Raw genomic sequence first — 22,040 nt, 5'->3', positions numbered from 1 at the left:
TATCTAATTCAGATTTTTCTGACAGATATTGCGATTGCGATATGATTTTTGCATGTCAATGAATTGATTCAGTTTAATATTCTAAATGTCTCTTTAAATTGTGCCACCCCTGATTGGTGAGCACGCCTGATTGCTGAGCAGGCCTAGTGCATAAGAAGCACAGCACCCCCGACCGACCATGAAGCTCACCAATCAGAATGTCTGTGCCCCTCCCACACTATGCACACCCATCAACCAGAAGTGGCTTAGTCAAGGAGGATGAGATTAATATAAAAGTCATAAATGTGACAGAATGAACTGTGCTCGATTATATGAAGCTTTTGCGATTTTGTAATTGCGTTGGTTCATATTGCAACTGCGATAATTGTGTAGCCCTAGTGCCGGCACATCACACTTGGCCATACTGCAGCTGTGAGCAGGACGCCAGAGGGGGATGTCAAAGCAACAAGACCTTAAAATAAGTGTGTTAAACTCATTTTGATGCCACACTGACCTAGAATACCATAATTTCCCACTATTAGCCGCGGCTTATACATTGACTTTGCAACATTTCTTCAGCTATGAGGTTAATACACGGGGGCAGTTAATATGGTATTAATATGGTTTTGTTTCTTTTAACTTGCATAAAACACTGTCCTGCGGCTTATACACAATGCGGCTAATACACAGGAAACTACTGTAGGCCTAAGGTTCTAAATGGCTACCCAGTGTGTGGAAAATTGGCGAAAAAGGGAATTCCTTTCCTACATTGTGTTACTTAATTATCTGTCCGGTTTCGCTTTGTTTTCTTAGTGCGACTGAATTAGAAAGTCTATGCTCTACACGCATTATGATAATTCCCATCTTCAGAAAAGTGAAACTAACGACAAACTCTCCATATCTAAAAAGTAATGCACCTCCACTGCAACATTGTTGCCATTACCAAAAGTTGGGCCATATATGGCCTAATGAAAGTGAACAGCTAAGAGACCTACTGACTAGGCTATCGATGTTGTGTGGAAGATCTGCTCCAAGAAAATCCTTGTAAAAGATGGATAGACAGCCAATCTGAACACTTGTACACCAACCAGCGGAATATTCCATATTGCCAGCCTTCGCTGGGCCTAGCAAAAAAACTACTAATGGACATCTTAAAACAGTTAAAAAGTTGATTTCAAGCTATTTTGGACCTATAAACAGTTACTGCGTGATATTTACTTTTGTCTAATTTTACACTTACATAATTACACGTACTTTATTTCAACATGTTTCATGTTGGCTCATGTAAAAGCAACATCTCTAGCACCAGTGCACATATCCGCATGCACAGACACACAACACACACACACACACACACACACACACACACACGCATCTGGTTGGACCCTCAGTCATAAAACATCCTAACACAAGCCATAAACATGTCTGTGCAAATGCCATGTACCATTATAAGGTTTATGACAGATTCATTCAAATGATATAACAACGTCATGTCACCCTAAACATTTACGGTAAATAACGACTCATATAACAACCGTTGATATTACAGCTTAACAGTGTATGACATAGGCACATTATAAGTGCTGCTATGACAACTACTGACACCCATAGCATGGCATTGCTCTATCTCTGATCATCAACTCTGGAAATAATCTAATGACAGTATGGTAGAATTAATAGATTAGAATGAATAGAATAGAACAGATAGAATAGAATGAATAAAATAGAATGCCTTTACTGTTACTGCACAGTGGTACAGTCAAAGATTGTTAAGACGGAGCAAGATATTTCATCAGGAGCCACTTCCGGGAACCCAGATCACACGAGGGGGGGTCATAATCCCCCTTTATGCAGAGCAGAGGCAGCGACTGCTCCATTGAAGTCTATGGGCATAGCTCAGAATTTTACCACATATGCTAAGATCTTGGTTCTATAGAGTTAGGAATGTGAATTTCGGGTACGTTTTCATGATCCTCAAACCCTTCTTAACATTTCAGGTACATTTTTAGCATTTTTGAGCATTCCTGTCTGGAGAAAATCGGCTTTATATCAGGTGTGCGCCGGTTATTTATGCCGCTGCTGTTGGCCGGTTGCAACGTACGCTCATCAATACGTCATCGACACGCCTCTTTATGCAGACAGGATTTGATCCCGATTTCGCGCCCATAGACATGAACTACGACGAAGTATCTTGCTCCGCCTTAACAATCTTTGGTACAGTGACATTCAGAGCATCTCCTTAATGGCCGATGCAGATTGTCTTACACAATGGTCTTTTACGATTGATCATGTCAGACTATGCGATTCTTTCCTGCATCTTGGTCAGGAGATTGGCCACATTACAAGATCATGTAGCCTATCTATCGTAGCCTTCTCCTCGCATCTCGTCTTAGTGTCCGTGTCAACACGGGAGTCGTAGGAGATTCCCCAGAAATTCTGACATGCTAGACTTTTGGTCGTGGAGTCGTGTAACGTGGCAGACAGTAAATCGCGGGTCGTTGAATATGTCATATTACAAGAACCTACCCCCTTCGGTGTCATTCCCGACTTTTCATATTCGGGCACAGAAATTTGTTGGCTACGTCAAAATCATGGCAAATTTGAAATCATGTAGTCTGCATAGCGCATTAGGCGTGGAGTGGAGCAGAAACAACAAATAGACTCTTCAAACAGATTCAACCCATACTGTAAATATACACTGTTTATTTAGCACATACAATATAAAAAATATTAAGAACAAGTATGATTTCAAAAGAGTAATGTATGTTTGGTTTTGTATCTGTACACTCAGATACAAAACCAATACCCGCCCACAGACATATATCAGTAATAAATGAATGAATGTCACGGTTGCTGATAGTCAGTACATTGCACTGTCCCCATATACATATTCCACAGGATGTACTGAAATGCAGAGGTCACTAGGTTGGGGGAGTTGTATGCTACCCTGGAAATCCAGAGTTCTCGCGAGAGCATAATGGAATTGTCTCTGGGAGACACTCTGGCAATGAGCAATGATGCACGCTACTTTTACCCCACATTCCTGGGAACCAGCTAAACTGATTAAGACAGCGCTGCAACTTTGGGGGACAGTAAACATGGTTTAGTGTTATCCAATTGATTTTTAAATGCATGCTTGTTGCCGCCCCTCGAGTTGGGCCATTACATTGTTCGTGGCCAGACCCTTAATCTTTCTAGATTACCAGGGTCTGGATTTTCCAGGCTAGTTGTATCTTGCAGCAGTGCTTTGATGGCAGAGGAGTAGTGGCTCTTCAGGAGTCTGGAAGTGCAGGCCTTGATAGACCTCTAGCACCTTCCAGAAGGCATTAGAGTGCATATGGTAGTTAAGTAGTTATCACACAGTAATGAGAATCCCATAATAATGTCAGAGTTTCCCTCACCATCTGACACAAGCATGTGTATTTCATACACACACTTATTATTTCACAAAGGCAGCTGCAAGGTTTAACTCAAATTCAAATTAGGATCACAGCGAAGCCTCTGTACCTGGGAGCCCACCTGGACATGCCCACAGAGTGTAGCGATGTAGCTGCCTGGCTGCGTTAGCTACTGGGTGTGGCATCTCCAGCTACCTAAAACCGATTGTTTTCAGGGGTTTTTCCATACTGACAGTACTCGGTGACCTTGATAAACGGAGATCTATGTAAAAAATCGCTGGATTTGTAGCCTAGAAATCTAGACGCACCCTAGTGGCAACAAATTACATTTGCTTCCAGGGCTAGTCTAGCAACTCTCCTGTTGGCTTGTGAGCTCGAAAAATTAAACTTCTATCAGGCCAATCAAATCATGTATAGCGTCGTTAGGCGGGCTTAACATAATTGTTGATGGCAGAGTTGCAACGGTTTGGCTTGAATTCCCTGCTACTTGAAGACAAAGAAGATGGATGTTGCTGTTGACCAACAGTGTGACACGAGTTAAGCTTTGTTTAAAAGTTTGAACTAGCCAACTAGCTCTGCTGGTGGGAAAATGCATGGGACTCATAGCGCTGTCCTATTGCGTGCAGAGGGAATTTGAAAGACAACCGATTATCCCGCCCCTCGGACTGAGGACTGCAAACGGTGAGTGCCCAGACCCTACATTTTAATGTGGGTCTGGCTCGTCAGGCTACCGGATTTGTCCTTTAAAGGAGAATTCCGGTGTGCTATTGACCTAAAGTGTGTTGAAACATGATACCGAGTGTGAACGTATGTCGAGACATTGAGAACTTTGAAAAAGCACTGGTAGTTTATTTACAAGACGATTTATACGACAGTACCTTCAAGAAGTTCACCGTTCGCCGCAATCTTGAATTTAGTCACGATAAGTCGAGCGACGAGTACGAATGAACAGGTATGATAAGCGATCATATTCCAAAAATAATTCTGTGGAAATGCATGGATTCCGGTTGCTTCCAGTAGCAGCAACTGGAATCCATGCATTTCCACGGAATTATTTTTCTCAATGTCTCGTTTTAAATGTCAGGGCCCTCGAAAGTCTACCAATAAAGTGTGGAGCTACTTTGAGCCTCGTAAATGGTGTAAAACAGTGATTTATTTGCATGACTAGGCCAGTGCAGGGGACAAGCCGAGATGAGCTATGTGACATATGTTCACACTCAGTATCATGTTTCAACACACTTTAGGTCAATATCACACCGGAATTCTCCTTTAAGGGTCACTGAAAACAGCAAGATGGGTTTAGTGATCTCATCTCTGTACAGGACAATGTGGTGATCAGGTTCGTACGACTGAAGGTGTAGTTATCATACAGTCATCTACTTCAATAGATTTTCTCTCTCTCTCATACACACAGACACACACACACGTGCACGCACACACACACACATACACACACACACACGGCAGCCTGCAGGTGTGTGAGTGAATCGTGACCCCAGGCTCATTTACTTTATTCTCCTCTGTCCTCAGATGTGTGTGTGTATGTGTGTGTGTGTGTGTGTTTGTTTGTTTGAGTATATGAGTGTATGTGTATGTGTGTAAGTGTGTGTGTGTGTGTGTGTGTGTTTGTGTAAGTGTGTGTGTGTGTGTGTGTGTGTGTGTGTGTGTGTGTGTGTGTGTGTGTGTGTGTGTGTGTGTGTGTGTGTGTGTGTGTGTTTGTTTGAGTATATGTGTATATGTGTGTGTGCATGTGTGTGCACGCATTCACACCAAGCTTGCTATCAAAGAGGTAAGTCCAGAGCAGCTCACTGGCACAGAAGTCTAAAGAGCAGAGGCTGTGGATTACTCCTTAGGCAGAGTTCACACGCACACACACACACACACACACACACACACACACACACACACACACACACTCAGAAAGAGAGAGAAGAGAAAAATGGAGCTAGGTCTCTCTTTTTCTCACACACACACACACACACACACACACACACACACACACACACACACACACACACACACACTCAGAGAGAGAGAAAGAGACAGAGAGAGAAGTGAAAAATGGAGCTAGGTCTCTCTTTCTTTCTCTCACACACACACACACACACACACACACACACACACACACACACACACACACACACACACACACACACACACACACACACACACACACACTTACACTTACTGAGCTGCATCTCTAGCCAAGGTGGAGAGGGCTGATCACACAATGACATTAGACCATGTGACATCTTACTAAGAGCTCTTTGCTCTCTGCCACATCGCTGAGACCACGGACTGGACCCATACGTGGCCTTCTTGGCCACACTAACCCTCTCACACAGATAAAAAGCTTCGGTGCTAAAGGTAAAAAAGGCTTATCAGGGCTAAAAACACGAGACGGGATGTTTTGCATGACCAACAGAACCAACAGAATGCCAGTGGTCATAATCGCTATTGTGTCAATTATATTACCCCTCCCCTCAGCTCTGAGGCACCGTGCTGATTGGCTGGAATAGTGTAAGGTTTGGTCCGAATCTCTCTGTTTCCCATTTACAGACCAATGACTGCACACTAAACACTAGCGTTTTTTGTTGTTGTTTTTTTTTTAATAAAAGGAAATGAGTGACAAATAGAGAGATGGGGAGCAGATTTGGGAAATGACTTCAGGCCGAATGCGACCCTGGGTCCTAGTGGTAGGCACTGGGCCCATGCGTGGTAAAAGAACACGGATGGCGTCACTGCATTATGGGGCCCCCAGTCGTTTCTATCGTTTTGTGCTCGTCTGAGGCATACAGAAGTGCCTAGTAAAATCTAGGGAACTCTGAACGGTGACGTATGCTGACTGAGTGAAGCCCACTCTTCCATCCGATCATTTCCATTTCGAAAAGGACAGCTATTGTGTAGTCGTTGTCTTGACTTCATTTACAAAACAACAACTGCAAACAAACAACAACAGCAAGCAAAGCACAACCACAAGCAGGCCGTGAGTAATAAATATTCCCCTCCATTCTCTTCCACAGTACTTTTCTTTATTACACTCATTCCGTCTTTATATCTTTCTATCCCTTGTTCCCTCCATCGCCCATCAAATCTTTTATTATTCTATCTATCTCCATCCATCCATCCATCCATACATACATCAACAAACTATTGATTCAAAGAGGAAATTCCACAGAAGAGGAAAAAGGCAGAAGGCTCTGCTGGTTGTACGGATTATTGCTTGTTGCTAGACCTTCACTATTGACATCTATCCATTTACAGGTTTGTTTGGCCCCAAAAGCATTTGGTTGTGGGTGCATTTTCTATCTGGATGCATGTGGTCGCGTTGATTAAAAAGCCCCACGCAAATGTGTTTAAACAGAATTGACCTGCAACCCTTGGTGTGGCTGACAGAGGATGAGAGTGATTTTTGAGACGGAGTTCATTACACGACGCCTGCGGGCGTCTCTCCTATTTCTATTAAAGAGCTCATATTGGATGCTGATTGGTTAAAGGGTGATGGAGATTGTAAGGGGGTGGTGGGTTCTCAACTGTATTGCCGTGGAAACTGGGCTAAATTACCAAAACACCACATCCAGATCAAGCCTCAAAGCACAAACCTGGGCAGTGCTGTTTAACAAAGGCACACACACACTGGAGAATGCAGAATGACAGTTATCACACACTTAGCACAAATCTATTGATCCAGATTCATAACTTTGAGAAGACCTGGATTCATACAGTATGTACAGTATGGTGGTGCATATACAACTTTGGCATGTGTGTACCGGAGAAAATACACACAAATATGTGCCATATTTATCTGCAAAATGTTGCTCAAACACACACACAGAGAGAGAGAGAGCTCTGAAAATACACACTTGTACTCATTAAGCTGTCTTCACATAGCGAGGGAGCAAAAGAACAAGGGAGAAGAAAGAAAAGAGGGGGAGAGAGAGAAAGAGGGCGATTTAAATTTTTGGCACACAGCCAACGCCAAAAAGGAAACGCTATGCTATGACAGAAATGCAATCCTCTCCCTGGCCCCCACCCCCTTCCCCGAGAGAGAGAGAGAGAGAGAGAGAGAGAGAGAGAGAGAGAGAGAAAGAGAGAGAGGGAGGGAGAGAGAGAGGGATGGAAGGAGAAAAGGAAAGTGGGGATGAGAGAGAAGAGAAAGCAAAAGAAAAAAAAAAGATTGACAGACAGACGAAAGAGAGCAGAAAAAATACAGACATCTCTAGGAGACAGCAGGCAGAAATGTGGGGATAAGGAGGAAGAGAGAAAGAGAGAGAAAGAAAGAGAGAGAGATAGAGATAGAGGAGGTAGGGAGAGGCAAAGGGAGAGTGAAATGGAGAGAGACAGACGCTAATCCTGACTATTCGGCCATTTCTGTTGATTTAAAAAAGCTGCTGTTTGGAAAATGGAGTATTCTCTGACACAACATCCTGCATCAGACAGAGCCCGAGACACACACACATGCACACACACACACACTCACATTTTTACATCACAACCCAGGACATCCCAAAGAACACATGTGTGCATTCTTTGCTCTTTACATGTGTGTGTTCTTTACATGTGTGCATTCTTTACATGTGTGGGTTCTTTGCTCTTTACATGTGTGTGTTCTTTACATGTGTGTGTTCTTTGCTCTTTACATGTGTGCGTTCTTTACATGTGTGCGTTATTTGCTCTTTACATGTGTGTGTTTTTTACATGTGTGCATTCTTTGCTCTTTACATGTGTGCGTTCTTTACATGTGTGCGTTCTTTACATGTGTGCGTTCTTTACATGTGTGTGTTCTTTACATGTGTGCATTCTTTGCTCTTTACATATGTGCGTTCTTTACATGTGTGCGTTCTTTACATGTATGCGTTCTTTGCTCTTTACATGTGTGCGTTCTTTACATGTATGCGTTCTTTGCTCTTTACATGTGTGTGTTCTTTACATGTATGCGTTCTTTGCTCTTTACATGTGTGTGTTCTTTACATGTGTGCATTCTTTGCTCTTTACATGTGTGCGTTCTTTACATGTGTGCGTTCTTTACATGTGTGTGTTCTTTACATGTGTGCATTCTTTGCTCTTTACATATGTGCGTTCTTTACATGTATGCGTTCTTTGCTCTTTACATGTGTGCGTTCTTTACATGTGTGTGTTCTTTACATGTATGCGTTCTTTGCTCTTTACATGTGTGCGTTCTTTACATGTGTGTGTTCTTTACATGTGTGGGTTCTTTGCTCTTTACATGTGTGCGTTCTTTACATGTGTGTGTTCTTTACATGTGTGGGTTCTTTGCTCTTTACATGTGTGCGTTCTTTACATGTGTGTGTTCTTTACATGTGTGGGTTCTTTGCTCTTTACATGTGTGCGTTCTTTACATGTATGCGTTATTTGCTCTTTACATGTGTGTGTTCTTTACATGTGTGTGTTCTTTGCTCTGTACATGTGTGTGTTCTTTGCTCTGTACGTGTGTATGTTTCCTTCCCTGGAGTACAAACACCATTCCTGGATGTTGTTTTCTCTTCTGACCCCTTTGCCTTTTGGACCTTTCCTTCATGTTTTGTTTCGATTCACTTGCACAAGGATGTATATAGGGCTGCAGCTATCGATTCTTTTTTTAATCAAATATCGATTATTTCATCGATTAATCGGATAAAAAATAATTTTGCGTTATTAAGTGCAATTTATTAATATGCACAACAAATGTCATACTGTAAACTAGCCCTAGTCACTTCAAAGTAAATTAATATATCTGTTTTATGTAGATTTGTGCATCTGCAGCATTTACCAATACTACCAAATAACCTCCCTTACAAAAAATAACTGCAGTTTTTACAGTGTTGTAGACAGTGCAGTACTTTATAAAATACTGTAGTACAATACAGTTTCCAGTGTCCAGTTTTCAGTGTCCAAAATACTGTATTTCCTGCATAAGAACGGCAAATATTTCCTCAAAAACTGCAAAACTGTATACTCAAAAAACTACAGTTTTGACACTTGAAGTAATGCAGTTATTTTGGGCTATAATAATTATGTCTGGGGTAGGCGATAGGTGAAGTAGCCTAACCTAACACCGGGAGAGAAAGACGAGATGAGTGTGTGTGATGAGGTTTTTTGGTGTATTGCTCACTTGCAATTTTACATAAACGAGTTTAATACTTAAAATTTCCGCAACTTAACATCATATCGACTCACGACATTAGGCTACAGCAACTACAATGCCACTACAACTACAAACACGGCAATTAGGGCCAGCCGTGGCCTACTGGTTAGCGATTCGGACTTGTAACTGGAGGGTTGCCGGTTCGAACCCCGACCAGTAGGAACGGCTGAAGTGCCCTTGAGCAAGGCACCTAACCCTCACTGCTCCCCGAGCGCCGCTGTTGTAGCAGGCAGCTCACTGCGCCGGGATTAGTGTGTGCTTCACCTCACTGTGTGCGGAGTGTGTTTCACTAATTCACGGATTGGGATAGATGCAGAGACCAAATTTCCCTCACGGGAACAAAAGAGTATATATACTTATATTTACTTACTTACTTATACAAATACGTTCTAACTAGCTAATACATTAAATCAGCTAACATCAGTGTTTACGTTGCCTTGTGTCGGCAACGCTTGGTGAGGTGCTTTTGGCTCGATGTTGAATCATCGATGACGTGCTGTTGTGCTAGCCTACGCCAGTTCTGCTTTGCAGTGGACACATTGCACCTTGTCTTCTTTTCTAAGTTTGAGATGATACCAAAACTTTGGCCATTATCTGCCTTTTATGGACGGTTTCTTGGCTCTCTGTCATCTCGTCCACTTAATTCTGAAAGTGATGTGCGCGTCAGTAATAACAGTCCATGTGAAGCAATAATCCCTGAGCTGAGTAGGCCACATAACGCAAGTGATAGGAATTAAACGAAGCTTCGAGGCAGAGAATTTGCCTTGATCATTTTTTGTAATCGAATTATTCGAATTACTCGAGTAATCGTTTCAGCCCTAGATGTATATCTGGGAACATTTCCAGTTCATATAAAAACATGTACCGCTCCATGTTGCTCAGTTAACCTCTCCAGGACAACAGGAGGATTTAAAGCAGTATTTTAGTAAGCTAGACCACTTCAGAAACATACATTTTGGACAGAAGCTGTTCCATAGTAAAAATCCTTTTTAAAAAAAAAAAAAAGTAAATAAATAAAAGTCTATTCTGTCTACATCTGCAATTTGCATGTCATGCCATATCTCTTGTGTTATTTAGCGCATGTCAAAAAGCTTCAGAAGCTCAACTACAACCAATAACTGAAGCTGACCAATTACTGTGTGCCAATGTCACTAACCCAAAGGGAACCAAAACTGACCAATTACTGCGTGCAAATGTCACCCAAAGGGAACCAAAAGTGCAAAAGCCCAAAGTGTCAGCAGGCAGCATAAGACACTGCATGCTCACATGTCAGTACAACGACATGTTTCACCAACACACAAAACACAATAAGCCAATTTCATAGTCCATAGGCTATTGAGCGGAAAGTACTTAAATGTCTCATACACACACCCCACACAAACACACACACTCACACACACACACACAATTACTTACACAGAGAGGACCGCTACAAAGCGGTCTAAAACAAACTCTCTGTGTCACTCACTATGTCTCTCGCACGTACACACACACACACACATACACACACACACACACACGGCAGAATCTATGACAGATGGGTTTCTTGGGGAGTTTTTCCTGTGCTGCAGCCCTGAGCTGTGAGACAATTGAGGCGCTCCTGATCAATCATAAAAAGATTAAAAATATCAACAGTGTGACTCATACACTCACAGCTCACAGAGAACACGCACACACACACACACACACTCTTAACATCTCTGTCTCTCTTTCTCTTGCCTTCACTCCATATCTCTCACTCTCTTTCCACCACCCTCTTCCTCTCCCTCTAACCACATCTCTCTCACTCTCTTTCCATCTCTTTCTTCCTCTCTCTTTCTCTGTGACCACATCTCTCTCTCTCCACATCTCCCTCTGTCCTTCCATCTCCCTTTCCCTCTCTCTCTCTCCACATCTCCCTCTGTCCTTCCATCTCCCTTTCCCTCTCTCTCTCTCCACATCTCCCACTGTCCTTCCATCTCCCTTTCCCTCTCTCTCTCTCCACATCTCCCTCTGTCCTTCCATCTCCCTTTCCCTCTCTCTCTCTCCACATCTCCCTCTGTCCTTCCATCTCCCTTTCCCTCTCTCTCTCTCCACATCTCCCTCTGTCCTTCCATCTCCCTTTCCCTCTCTCTCTCTCCACATCTCCCTCTGTCCTTCCATCTCCCTTTCCCTCTCTCTCTCTCCACATCTCCCTCTGTCCTTCCATCTCCCTTTCCCTCTCTCTCTCTCCACATCACGTTCTTTGCATTTTCTTTCACTGCCTCTCTCACCCATCTCCCTCCCTCCCTCCCTCCCTCACTCACTCCCTCTCTCTCTCCGATCTTCCTTCCTCACTCTCCCTCTCTCCCTCCCTCCCTCCCTCACTCTCCCTCTCTCTCCGATCTTCCTTCCTCACTCTCCCTCTCTCCCTCCCTCCCTCCCTCCCTCTCCCTCTCTCCCTCCCTCCCTCTCTCATCTCCATCCCTCCCCTTCTCTCTCTCTCTCTCTCTCTCTCTCTCTCTCTCTCTCTCTCCCATCTCCCTCTTTCACTCCCTCCCTCCCTCTCTCTGCATTTTGATTGGCCACTAATGACCAGACAAATACATACACAGATAAAAGCAGTCTTGCAGCGCACAAAGACACAACGAAAAAACAATACTCTTTACAAATTCTGCTTTTGAATGTGATAACCAATTAAGGATGGCCTCGCTACATGAACAAGACTTTAGCATGACACACACACACACACACACACAGACATGTTTTTTCTTACGGTGAAGATGCGACGGCCGGTGCGATCGAAGGCCACGCAGTAGACAGAAGACAGGTGTCCCAGAATCCTCTTGTGCATCTTCATGTGCAGATACACCGCAGTGGGCACCAGCTGACCCAGTCGGTACTCGCCGTTCAGACGCCGACTGAAAGACGTCTCCACTACACACACACACGCGCGCACACACACACACACACACACACAAGAAAAATACAGCAAGTAAATACAACGACAAACATACATCAACACAAAACAAGAAAAACAAGCCTATTGCATCATATATAAAGAGAGAGCAAGCGAGAGAGAGGTGGAGAGAGAGAGAGGGGGAGAGAGAGAGGGGGAGAGAGCGAGAGAGAAAGCGGGGGGGGGGGGGACAGGAGTAACAGATCAATTTCAGAAGACAGTTCTCACATTTTCCTGGTGAAAAAAAATGGACACTCTGCACAAAGACAGATGAAGCCACGTCCTCATACATCACTGATTTCACTGACACACATAGCTCTGAGAGACTGTCACTACACACACACACACACACACACACACACACACACACACACACACACACACACACACACACACACACACACACACACACAAACACTGTATGTAATCAATAACTTACTGACAGTCTGACCATTGATTTTCAAAATACAAAAAAAAACACACAAAACCTTTCAACACCATTCTACTGAACACCAACACAATACATGCATATGAATATCCATCACTTGTTTCAACACCAATTCAACACTGCACCAGCAGTGAAAATGTTAATGTGAACTAAAGAGCACCATCCTTTATGTTGTTAATCACTAGGTAAGTGGATTTGAAATGGTACAACTCAGCTCATACCAGCAGTAACAAGAACACCCCCAACCCACACACACACAGCGAAAATGTTAATGTGAACTAAAGAGCAACATCCCTTATGTTGTTAATCACTAGATAAGCTCATGTTTCCTCTGTTAATCTGATATCATTTTAAATGGCTAACTGAGAAAACACTGGAGAACCTTTTGCAATTACACATAAAGCACATAAAGCACAAAAAGTCTATAATGGAGTGGAATGGAAATTGACCCCAAACTTTTGACCAGTAGTGTGTGTGTGTGTGTGTGTGTGTGTATACATAAGCAGTACCACATACTGAATCTTTTTCCACCACATAAAATATTCTGCTCTCTTAAAAAATGTATGTAGGCAAAAATCAATGATTATGTCAGGACAGTCAGCATAACAATTGCAAACAATGCAGTATGCTGACTACTTATAGCTCTTGGCAAAACCAGGTGCGTCTCCCCTCCAAACACAACACAAAACCCAGCATCAGATCTCTGTCATCTGCTTCCTGTGTTTGTCTGTCTAAATGCATTCAACCTGGTGTTCATTTTTAATGAGGTGCTGGACCAATCAGAGCTCACGTACCAATGTTGGGCGGGCTTCCATAGATGACAGGCGGCTCCGGGGGCCTGCCACAATGCAGGGCGGCGAGGGCGGAACCCTTCCATACCACGTGCTTACAGCCTGTAAACAACAACAACACAGCAATGACATGCATGCAGGGACACTAGGGCCGAGAGACAGAGAGAGAGAGAGAGAGAGAGAGAGAGAGAGAGAGAGAGAGAGAAGAGAGAGAAGAGAGAGAAGAGAGAGAGAGAGAGAGTCAGAGAGAGGGAGAGACAGAGAGAGAGAGGGAGAGAGAGAGAAGAAAGAGAGAGAAGAAAGAGAGAGAGAGGGAGAGAGAATCAGAGGGAGACAGAGAGAGAGAGAGAGAGAGAGAGAGAGGGAGACAGAGAGAGAAGAGGTGTGTGCGTCCGTATGTGCGCGTGTGTATGTGTGTATGTGTGTGTGTGTGTTTGCAGTGTTTCCCATACATTAACTTATCTGTGGCGGGGCGTCACGAAATAAAAATCGGCCACCACAGATTAATATTCTATGTTTAATTTAATTGAATTTAATTTAAATTAAATATAAGGTCATTGTGACCATGCTGCGCAAATTTGTTCAAAACTGCTGCATTGAAGTGAACTCTGCTAAGGTCTTATCACAACATAGTTGGCTACATTGAAGTGACTAAACTAAGTTAAGTTATGAAATCAAGCAGTATCTCAAAGCTAACGTTAGAATACTGTTTGGATGTCGAATTTAGCATGCTTAGCCTACTTACAGCTGCTTGTCAATTTCGTTGAAGGGCTCATTTTATTGACTCTGACACTGAGTGTTTGCAAAATCCCGATGTAAATGGAAAAGTGTTTTCCAAAATTCAAAAGTGCTTGTCCCAAGGAGAAGTACGAACCTTTATTTTAACTATGTAAAAAACGTTATGAATTGCATCCACACATCAGCAGCCTTTCAACTGTGTTACAATTGCAAGGGTTCCCTCAAACGTCTTAAAGTGACAGGCACTCAATTAGACCTATACACTACAAAGACGAAAGACGATCTTAATACCACCCCCCCCCTCCCCCCCCGTTGTCCAAGTCAGCTACCGCCACAAATTGAATCCAATTCTGTGGGAAACACTGGTTTGCCTGATATTTATTTCTTTATTATTGTTGTTGTTTATTTGTGTTGTCTGTGAGTGCGAGTGTGTGCTTGTGTGTATCTGTGTTGTCTGAGTGTGTCTGTCTGTGTATTCATTTTGTGTATGTACTGTCTATTGGCGATAGTGGTTGTGTGTGAGTGTGTGTGTGTGTGTGTGCATCTGCATGTCGTGTGTGTGTGTGTGTGTGTGTGTGTGTGTGTGTGTGTGTGTGTGTGTGTGTGTGTGTGTGTATATGTGTGCGTGCGTGTGTGTGTGTGTGCGCGTGTGTGTGTGCGTGTGTGTGTGCGTGTGTGTGTGCGTGTGTCTGTGTGACTCACTCTTGTTGGTGCGCAGTAGAGACTGTCGGCCCACCCCCAGCAGGGACTGGACTCCAGGCACACTGGCCGGCACCTCCCTCTCCAGCAGAGGCCCCACCCGCTCACACACACGCAACAGGTGCTCCGGCGTGATGTGGCTATACAACTTCACCTGCACACACACACACACACACACACACACACACACACACACACACACACACACACACACACACACACACCAACGCACGCACGCACACAAACACGCAGTTAGCATATCAGTACGGTAATATCTATGTTAACACATATGTCATATATCTATGTTAACACACACTACATATAAGAATGCGGCTCATGATTACTGTATCCAATGCATACACATATATGCTTTCTCACACACACACACGCACAGAGCATAACATTAATATCCATACATAAACTACTACACACCCCAACCCAACCAATATTACTAAAATAGTACAACATATCCTGAGGTTCTTTGGTATCATTTCAATTACAACGGTTCATTTCAGGGATTCTTCTTCAGCTATTTCCACACATATTCCCCACACTCACCCTACTAAAACTACAGTTCCTCAGTCTGCACAAGCGATACCAGTGATTTAAAAAAAAAAAAAAAACAGATCTAACTCAAATGATGTGTGACTTCCTTCAGAAAGCTGACTAAATTTAACCATCACAGTGTTTATAGATAACAAAATGAGGCCCTCACTGAGACACACACACACACACACACACACACACACACAACAAAATGAGGCCCTCCTCACGGTGGCTATGTGAGCTGAAGCCTTAGATGTCTGAATGCAAAATCATCTTGTAATAAAAAATAAAGGGTTTTTTTTTTAAGCCTGTATGTATGTTTGAGGTTACCAGTAGGTCAGGGAGTTATTTTGTCTTTGCAATGTTATAACAGTTTTATGCAACTTAACTCAAAGGCATAAATAATATGTTATCTATCAATTAGTATCTAATTTTGTTCAGTATAGGCAGTGGTATCTAGCTTTCATTTTATCTGTTATTTTACATAACCATTGTTGCTCAAATTCCTTATTATGTAAGACCCACCTTACTGAACATGAAGTATTTTGTAAAGAAAAATGTACACATCTCTATCTCTGTCTATCAAGAATAACAGAATTAATGGAAATATGAGTTTGGTATAATGTGGTTTATTATGTGCAAGATAAACATTTACACCCATGGTTTGCCTAGCGCCATGCTTCTCTTTAAAGTTACAGTAAGAACCCAGGCAAAATTACATTAAATAAAAAACGCATTAAAAACAAAAAATAGACCACTGAGTGACTTAGTCCAGTCCAGTATCCATATGATACTGGCGAATGTTTTGCACATCACACCGCCTTAGTTATGGGTCTATAAACGTGGAATTGACTCAAAAATCACAATTCATAAAATCAGCATATGACTAAACTGCAAAGGGTATCCTTCAGAACTGTCCACAGAATTGTTGCATTTGGAACATTTCATTTTTATGGTCCATTACATAATGGTCAACACAAACTATCACTAGCTATTGATACATATCAGTTATTTGTTCCACAAACCTTTGTCAAGCCAACCAAATAAACCTAACTCACGACTACCTGTCAATTACTAGACAGAACCTCCCAAACCTTACCCCAAATCTTAGTCTGTTCGCAATCCTTATTGTGAACACAGCGTAGTCCAAAGTTGGACCACATTGTATAGTAAGTATAAGTATACTCTTTTGATCCCGTGAGGGAAATTTGGTCTCTGCATTTATCCCAATCCGTGAATTTAGAGAACATCTCCTCTTTAGAGAACTCTTTAGAGAACATCTCATCTCATAGCACCACTTACAACAAGTCTTGCTTATCCTAGCACTTACCAGCCGTCTTGAACTGACACGTAACTGTTAAAAACAGCACTCACTGATGCACTTATTCTTACTGTACTCTACCGTTTTTAAATTGTCCTAAAATTGTCGAGAATTGCTTTAAAACTTAAACTGTTTACCATGTTGTTAGTCGCTTTGGTTAAAAATGCGTCAGCCAAATGTAATGTAATGAAACACACTCAGCACACAGTGAACACACAGTGAGGTGAAGCACACACGTGCTCAAGGGCACTTCAGCCGTGCCTAGTTGTCGGGGTTTGAACCGGCAACCCTCCAGTTACAAGTCCGAAGCGCTAACCAGTAGGCCACGGCTGCCCCTGTGGATATCCCTGTTTGTTCTATCCATTGTTCACAAATGAAAGGATATTTCTACCAATACTGACACATATGCAGGATAAATAGTGGTGATTCTCATCAAAATCACATTACTGCATTGTACTGTAGTGCATGACGTCCATATTGTACACCCCCCTGCCTTCCCTTTTAGACAACACACCCCTAACCTCCCTTTTTAGTGAGTGAAAAAGTCTCAATCACACAGTAAGATGATTACATAAGCACTCATGTATACATATACAAATGCTTACCAAAGCCACACACAATCAACCACTTATGTTTACATATACAACCGTGTAACACAGCTACAAACACACACACACACACACACACACACACACACAGTTCCGACAAGTCCACATTTCTAACATGTACACATACACAGGATTACAGTGACCCTCTCAAGTATTTGTGCAGTCAAGGAAAAATGCCTACTTAGCAACCTTAACAACTTTAGCAATTGTCAGATAGGGTTACAGCACACACACACGTCTAGTAGTCCACATTTAACAGAGGCATTTACTGAGGATTGCAACATCCCTCTCTAACTAGGCAGCAGCAGTTGTGTGCAAGCCCATGTGGGCGAATGAGTGTGTAACAGCATGGTTTAACATTTAACAGCCTCAAACTGTCATGAGTAACAACAATCATGACAATCTCATATAGCCTCGTCTTCAACTAGGCGGACGGATGGACACACACACACACACACACACGTTGCATGCTTCTTCTGAATGCACTGTTCCTTTTTCATTTTAATGTTCCAGGAAATTTGCATATGTGTTATCATACTGTGTGACTCATTGGTAAAACAAAACAGCTATTATTCTTTAACTGAAATACTCTGAAAGGTTCATCAGGAGTATCAACATCCATTTCCCACACTTTCCATGTGTGTGTGTGTGTGTGTGTTTCCCCCTCTAGCAACTAACAGGTTGGTGCACTTCAAGAAAAGCACAAAAAAAAAACGAAAGTATTATTTCAGTAATAATGACAATTTAGGAGATTTTAAACTGTATGCGCTATGCCCACTTAGGTTCTCCATACTTTGTTCTCGGTTTTAGCATTGCTGTCATAAAACTATCTATCAGCTGTACAAACAGGTTTGCATTCCTCCCAGATGATTTTCCAATCGCGTTAGTTGGTGCCATTAGCTTAAGCGGTTGTGTCTGAATGACAACACAGTCTCAAGCATGGAGCCCCCATAGGCTGAGGCTCTAACCCCCACGCCGCCTTGTTAGAGCCTTCTGCTGCAGGAATAGCAGCACATGTAGTCTACTCAATACCACACATGTAGTCTACTCCCCCTCGTTGTACACCCACGCAGCCAATGAGACCACACTAGTACACGCAGGCCCATTCAAGAAATTCTCACACTACACAAGAAGAGTTGGAGGCTCTGGAGCTTTTCAATGTTGTAACATGACACACGGGAAATCATTTTTAACTATTCCTTAATAGATTGGCGAATGCATTTGGATAAATGATGGCTAGCCTATGTGGATTAATTTAAACAAAATGAAGGTGGAGTATACATTAAAAATAATAAGGCAGTAACGCAAACTCAGGTGACGATCCGATTTCCTTGCTACCAGCCTCAGCCCATCCATTCGTCCCTCCTCTGATAATTTGACTCTAGCTTCCTATGGCGCGCTAATAATTAATGTAGATTTAATTGTTTTTTACGTCACCTTATTGGACGAGAAACGCAGCCGAGACCATTGGCGTGTCTGCATGACCGCATACACACATACATGGCTACACATACACACACACACACACACACACACACACACACACACTGACCTGCACACAAACAAACGTGCACAAACCTACACACGCACAAGCTAAATCCGTGAGGTGCATGGCTTGATTGAAAGATAGACAACGTCTTGTGGCTATTGTAAAATATTTGCATTGCCATTGTGTGACGAGGATCGAATTCAAGCAACGTTTTATGAAACTCCCGGATTAAATTTTAAAAAGAAGCAGTTATACAAACGAGGTAGTAAACAAAGATTTAATAATACCACTCAAATTGTATAACAACAATAATTAACCTACACTATCACCATAACAACTAATCGCGCCCTACATAACAATACCAATAACCATTATTAAATCAAGGTAACCTATTAGTCTCTGAACATTTATGCTAATATAATAACTACAAAGATAATACACATTTATTTGTTATCTATAACTGCATGGTATTAATATTGTTATTACAATTCTACAAAACAGTGTTTATCTATATTCTTTAAATTATGGAGGTCAATAATATTTAAAAATAAAGCTGTAAAATTGTGAATATAGCAAAGCATAATTAATATTTATGTTTAAAATTATTAAAATTAGTTCGATTAGTGTACAATTTAATTGCCATTTCAATGTCCAACAGATCATCGTGTCCTTAAAACAAAAGCAAATCGCGACGCAGCATATTTTATTTATTTATTTATCTATTGGCGATGGCACCTACACTATTTCTAATTAAGTCATTCTCAGCACGTTTTAAGTCCGGGCAAGAATTAACTACAATACACATAGCCTACACATACACATACACGGACACACACTACGAAGCAACGTCGTAGTACCAACGGTAAAGTGACGGGGGAGGTGGCGAGATAAGCCTCAACCGAGACGGTGAAGAAGGGCAAGAATAACCGAGGCGAGGCGGCTGTCCTTCCAGAGAACCGAGGAGAAATGTCTAGGATTATCATTTCGTCTCTAAAGTCTATAACGAGCCATAACAATGCTAACTGCAAACAGCGTTTACATTGGTAATGTGAGATAATAGGCAAACCGCCTTGGATTACGCAACTGATATGTTGGGGGTGTGTGATCTGAGGGGGCTGGCCCGTCTTGCTTTACAAAGTTTTTAAATCTAAAATATTGTGTCAACACACTCTTCAAAAACTGTGGCAGAACACCAACGTTTTAATCATCGGAATCATCTGCTATGTTCACAAACATATCCGTTTCAACTGCGTGCTCATTGGCGTATTTGCATGTTTCCCGAATTAATTAATGTTTAAATTAATAAACTATAATTATCACAATTTATAGTTTACCTTTTAGTAGTTACAAACGTCCGCTCATGAGGTCTCCAAGCCTCCAATACGATCTGCTTCTCAAACTAAATTCCACCAGTGTTATACGCACCAGCACCCAGGCTTTCAATCTATCCCTGTGTGTCTCCAAAGCCCTCTGCACGCATCTGAGCGTTGTAAATAAACGTGAGGGCGATTTTTAAAGTCTTATATTCACTCTAAAAGTCTGTATGCATTTTACTATGTGGCAACATTATACAGACAAGGGCGCCTCCATCCCGCCCTTACTAGGAGCTCTGGCGCACTAGTCCCTCCCCCGGCTCCACTGTGCTTCTGCACCACAACATTCATGACGTATCTTTATTTCTACAACATTTTCCAAACTATTTAAACCTTTTAAACATGCTTGGTACCAAACTCGCATCCCTAGGTCAAGACTGCCGTGCGCTTCGGCCCTGACAACCCTTATCCTCTCTCGTGGGGCTCAGTTTTCCTGGTTGTAAGTTGTACTTTTTTTCCTCTTGATTTAAAAATTGCGGGAAATTCAATTTTTATTTTGCTCAGTAAAAACTTTTTCTTGGTTATAGGGTGCCCTTACCAAATTTTCGTAACTCCCAGGGTGTTCCTTGCCCGTCCAGTCTGTTCTTTTGGGCAAGAGCTGTGGGGGAATCATGTAGTTCCATCATGAAGTTACCCTCCCAAAGTGTACAATTCATCATGTTTTTAAAATAAATGAAAAAACAGTGTAATATTAACATCCTAAAGTACAGTGCAGTGAGATGCAACGCGAGTAGGCTTCTGCTGCTTACCTCCTTCTCTTGTACCTCCCTTATCAACGTCTGAAAAGCGAATAAAAACACAAGATTACACGTCATCCCCTCCCAAGACTATAGTAAATATGTCTTAAATGTCAAAGAACCCACCTCGGCTGCATTTTGACATGGTCCAGCTTCCAAAAATCGGGCTATTAGGAAGTAGAGCTCTGCGTGTGGAGGGGGGGGGGAAGAATACATGAGCCACATTAGCTTTGGTGAACGTCGTGGGAACGCAGAAACATTTTTGATAAAATCCTTCGACGACATATCACCAACTGACTTTACTTACCAGATTTCAACCGCGCGACGTGTTTACTGTCAGACGCCATATCTGTGTTGCTTTGGGGTGAAGGATATGCTGTATGGTCGTGCTGGGAAGCGGGTATCGCTGTCTGCCCTATAGCTGTCACTGTTTGTTCACCAGGAAGAGTAGCTCCTCCATTCACTCCGCTCTCAGGCAGGGGAGAGCAAGCAGGTCCGGTTGCGTCGCTGCCTTCCGCGCTCCGTCAACTAGTACCTAAAGAAACCCCGACGCGTTTCGGATTAAGTAAATAATTCCTTGAGATCAATACTTTCTTTGTTTAACTGAGATTGTTTGTAATAATAACTATGACAATTGATACGCTTTGATTATTCTAGAAGATGTTTAAATGTTCGCTTTACCCTACACACCCCCTCCCTCCAAAAAGCACAAGCCCTCTGCGTAGGAATATACGCTGTCCTGTGAGCACGCACAGGACGATGAGGAAGGCTGAAATGGCAACACTGGGGGATGGAAAGCATGTTACCAAGAAATGGTGGCTGCGTTGCAACAAAATGACCGATGCTTTGGT

General features: G+C 42.4%; 1 protein-coding gene across 3 annotated transcripts in view; it reads right to left on the bottom strand.

The window, feature by feature from the left end:
* The window catches only part of phip (PHIP subunit of CUL4-Ring ligase complex), a 78,798-nt gene extending 57,152 nt beyond the window's left edge, over window positions 1–21,646 (bottom strand). For all 3 annotated transcript variants that reach the window (XM_076273330.1, XM_076273332.1, XM_076273331.1), the window contains exons 1-7: window positions 21,497–21,646; window positions 21,316–21,374; window positions 21,202–21,231; window positions 20,991–21,050; window positions 15,119–15,269; window positions 13,682–13,780; window positions 12,257–12,417 (exon numbers count right to left, since the gene is read on the bottom strand). In XM_076273330.1, coding sequence (XP_076129445.1) covers window positions 12,257–12,417; window positions 13,682–13,780; window positions 15,119–15,269; window positions 20,991–21,050; window positions 21,202–21,231; window positions 21,316–21,374; window positions 21,497–21,536 — 600 coding nt within the window. In that variant the 5' untranslated portion in view covers window positions 21,537–21,646. The remainder of the gene's footprint in view (window positions 1–12,256; window positions 12,418–13,681; window positions 13,781–15,118; window positions 15,270–20,990; window positions 21,051–21,201; window positions 21,232–21,315; window positions 21,375–21,496) is intronic.
* Between the last annotated feature and the right edge of the window lie 394 nt (window positions 21,647–22,040).

The sequence above is a fragment of the Alosa pseudoharengus genome, unplaced genomic scaffold (assembly GCF_046254945.1).
Source record: "Alosa pseudoharengus isolate Yale_2024_CS ecotype anadromous, Long Island Sound unplaced genomic scaffold, YU_APseudo_1.1 YU_APseudo_1.1_scf_7, whole genome shotgun sequence".
NCBI classification, from domain to species: domain Eukaryota; kingdom Metazoa; phylum Chordata; class Actinopteri; order Clupeiformes; family Clupeidae; genus Alosa; species Alosa pseudoharengus.
This window is presented reverse-complemented; position numbering and strand designations above follow the sequence as displayed.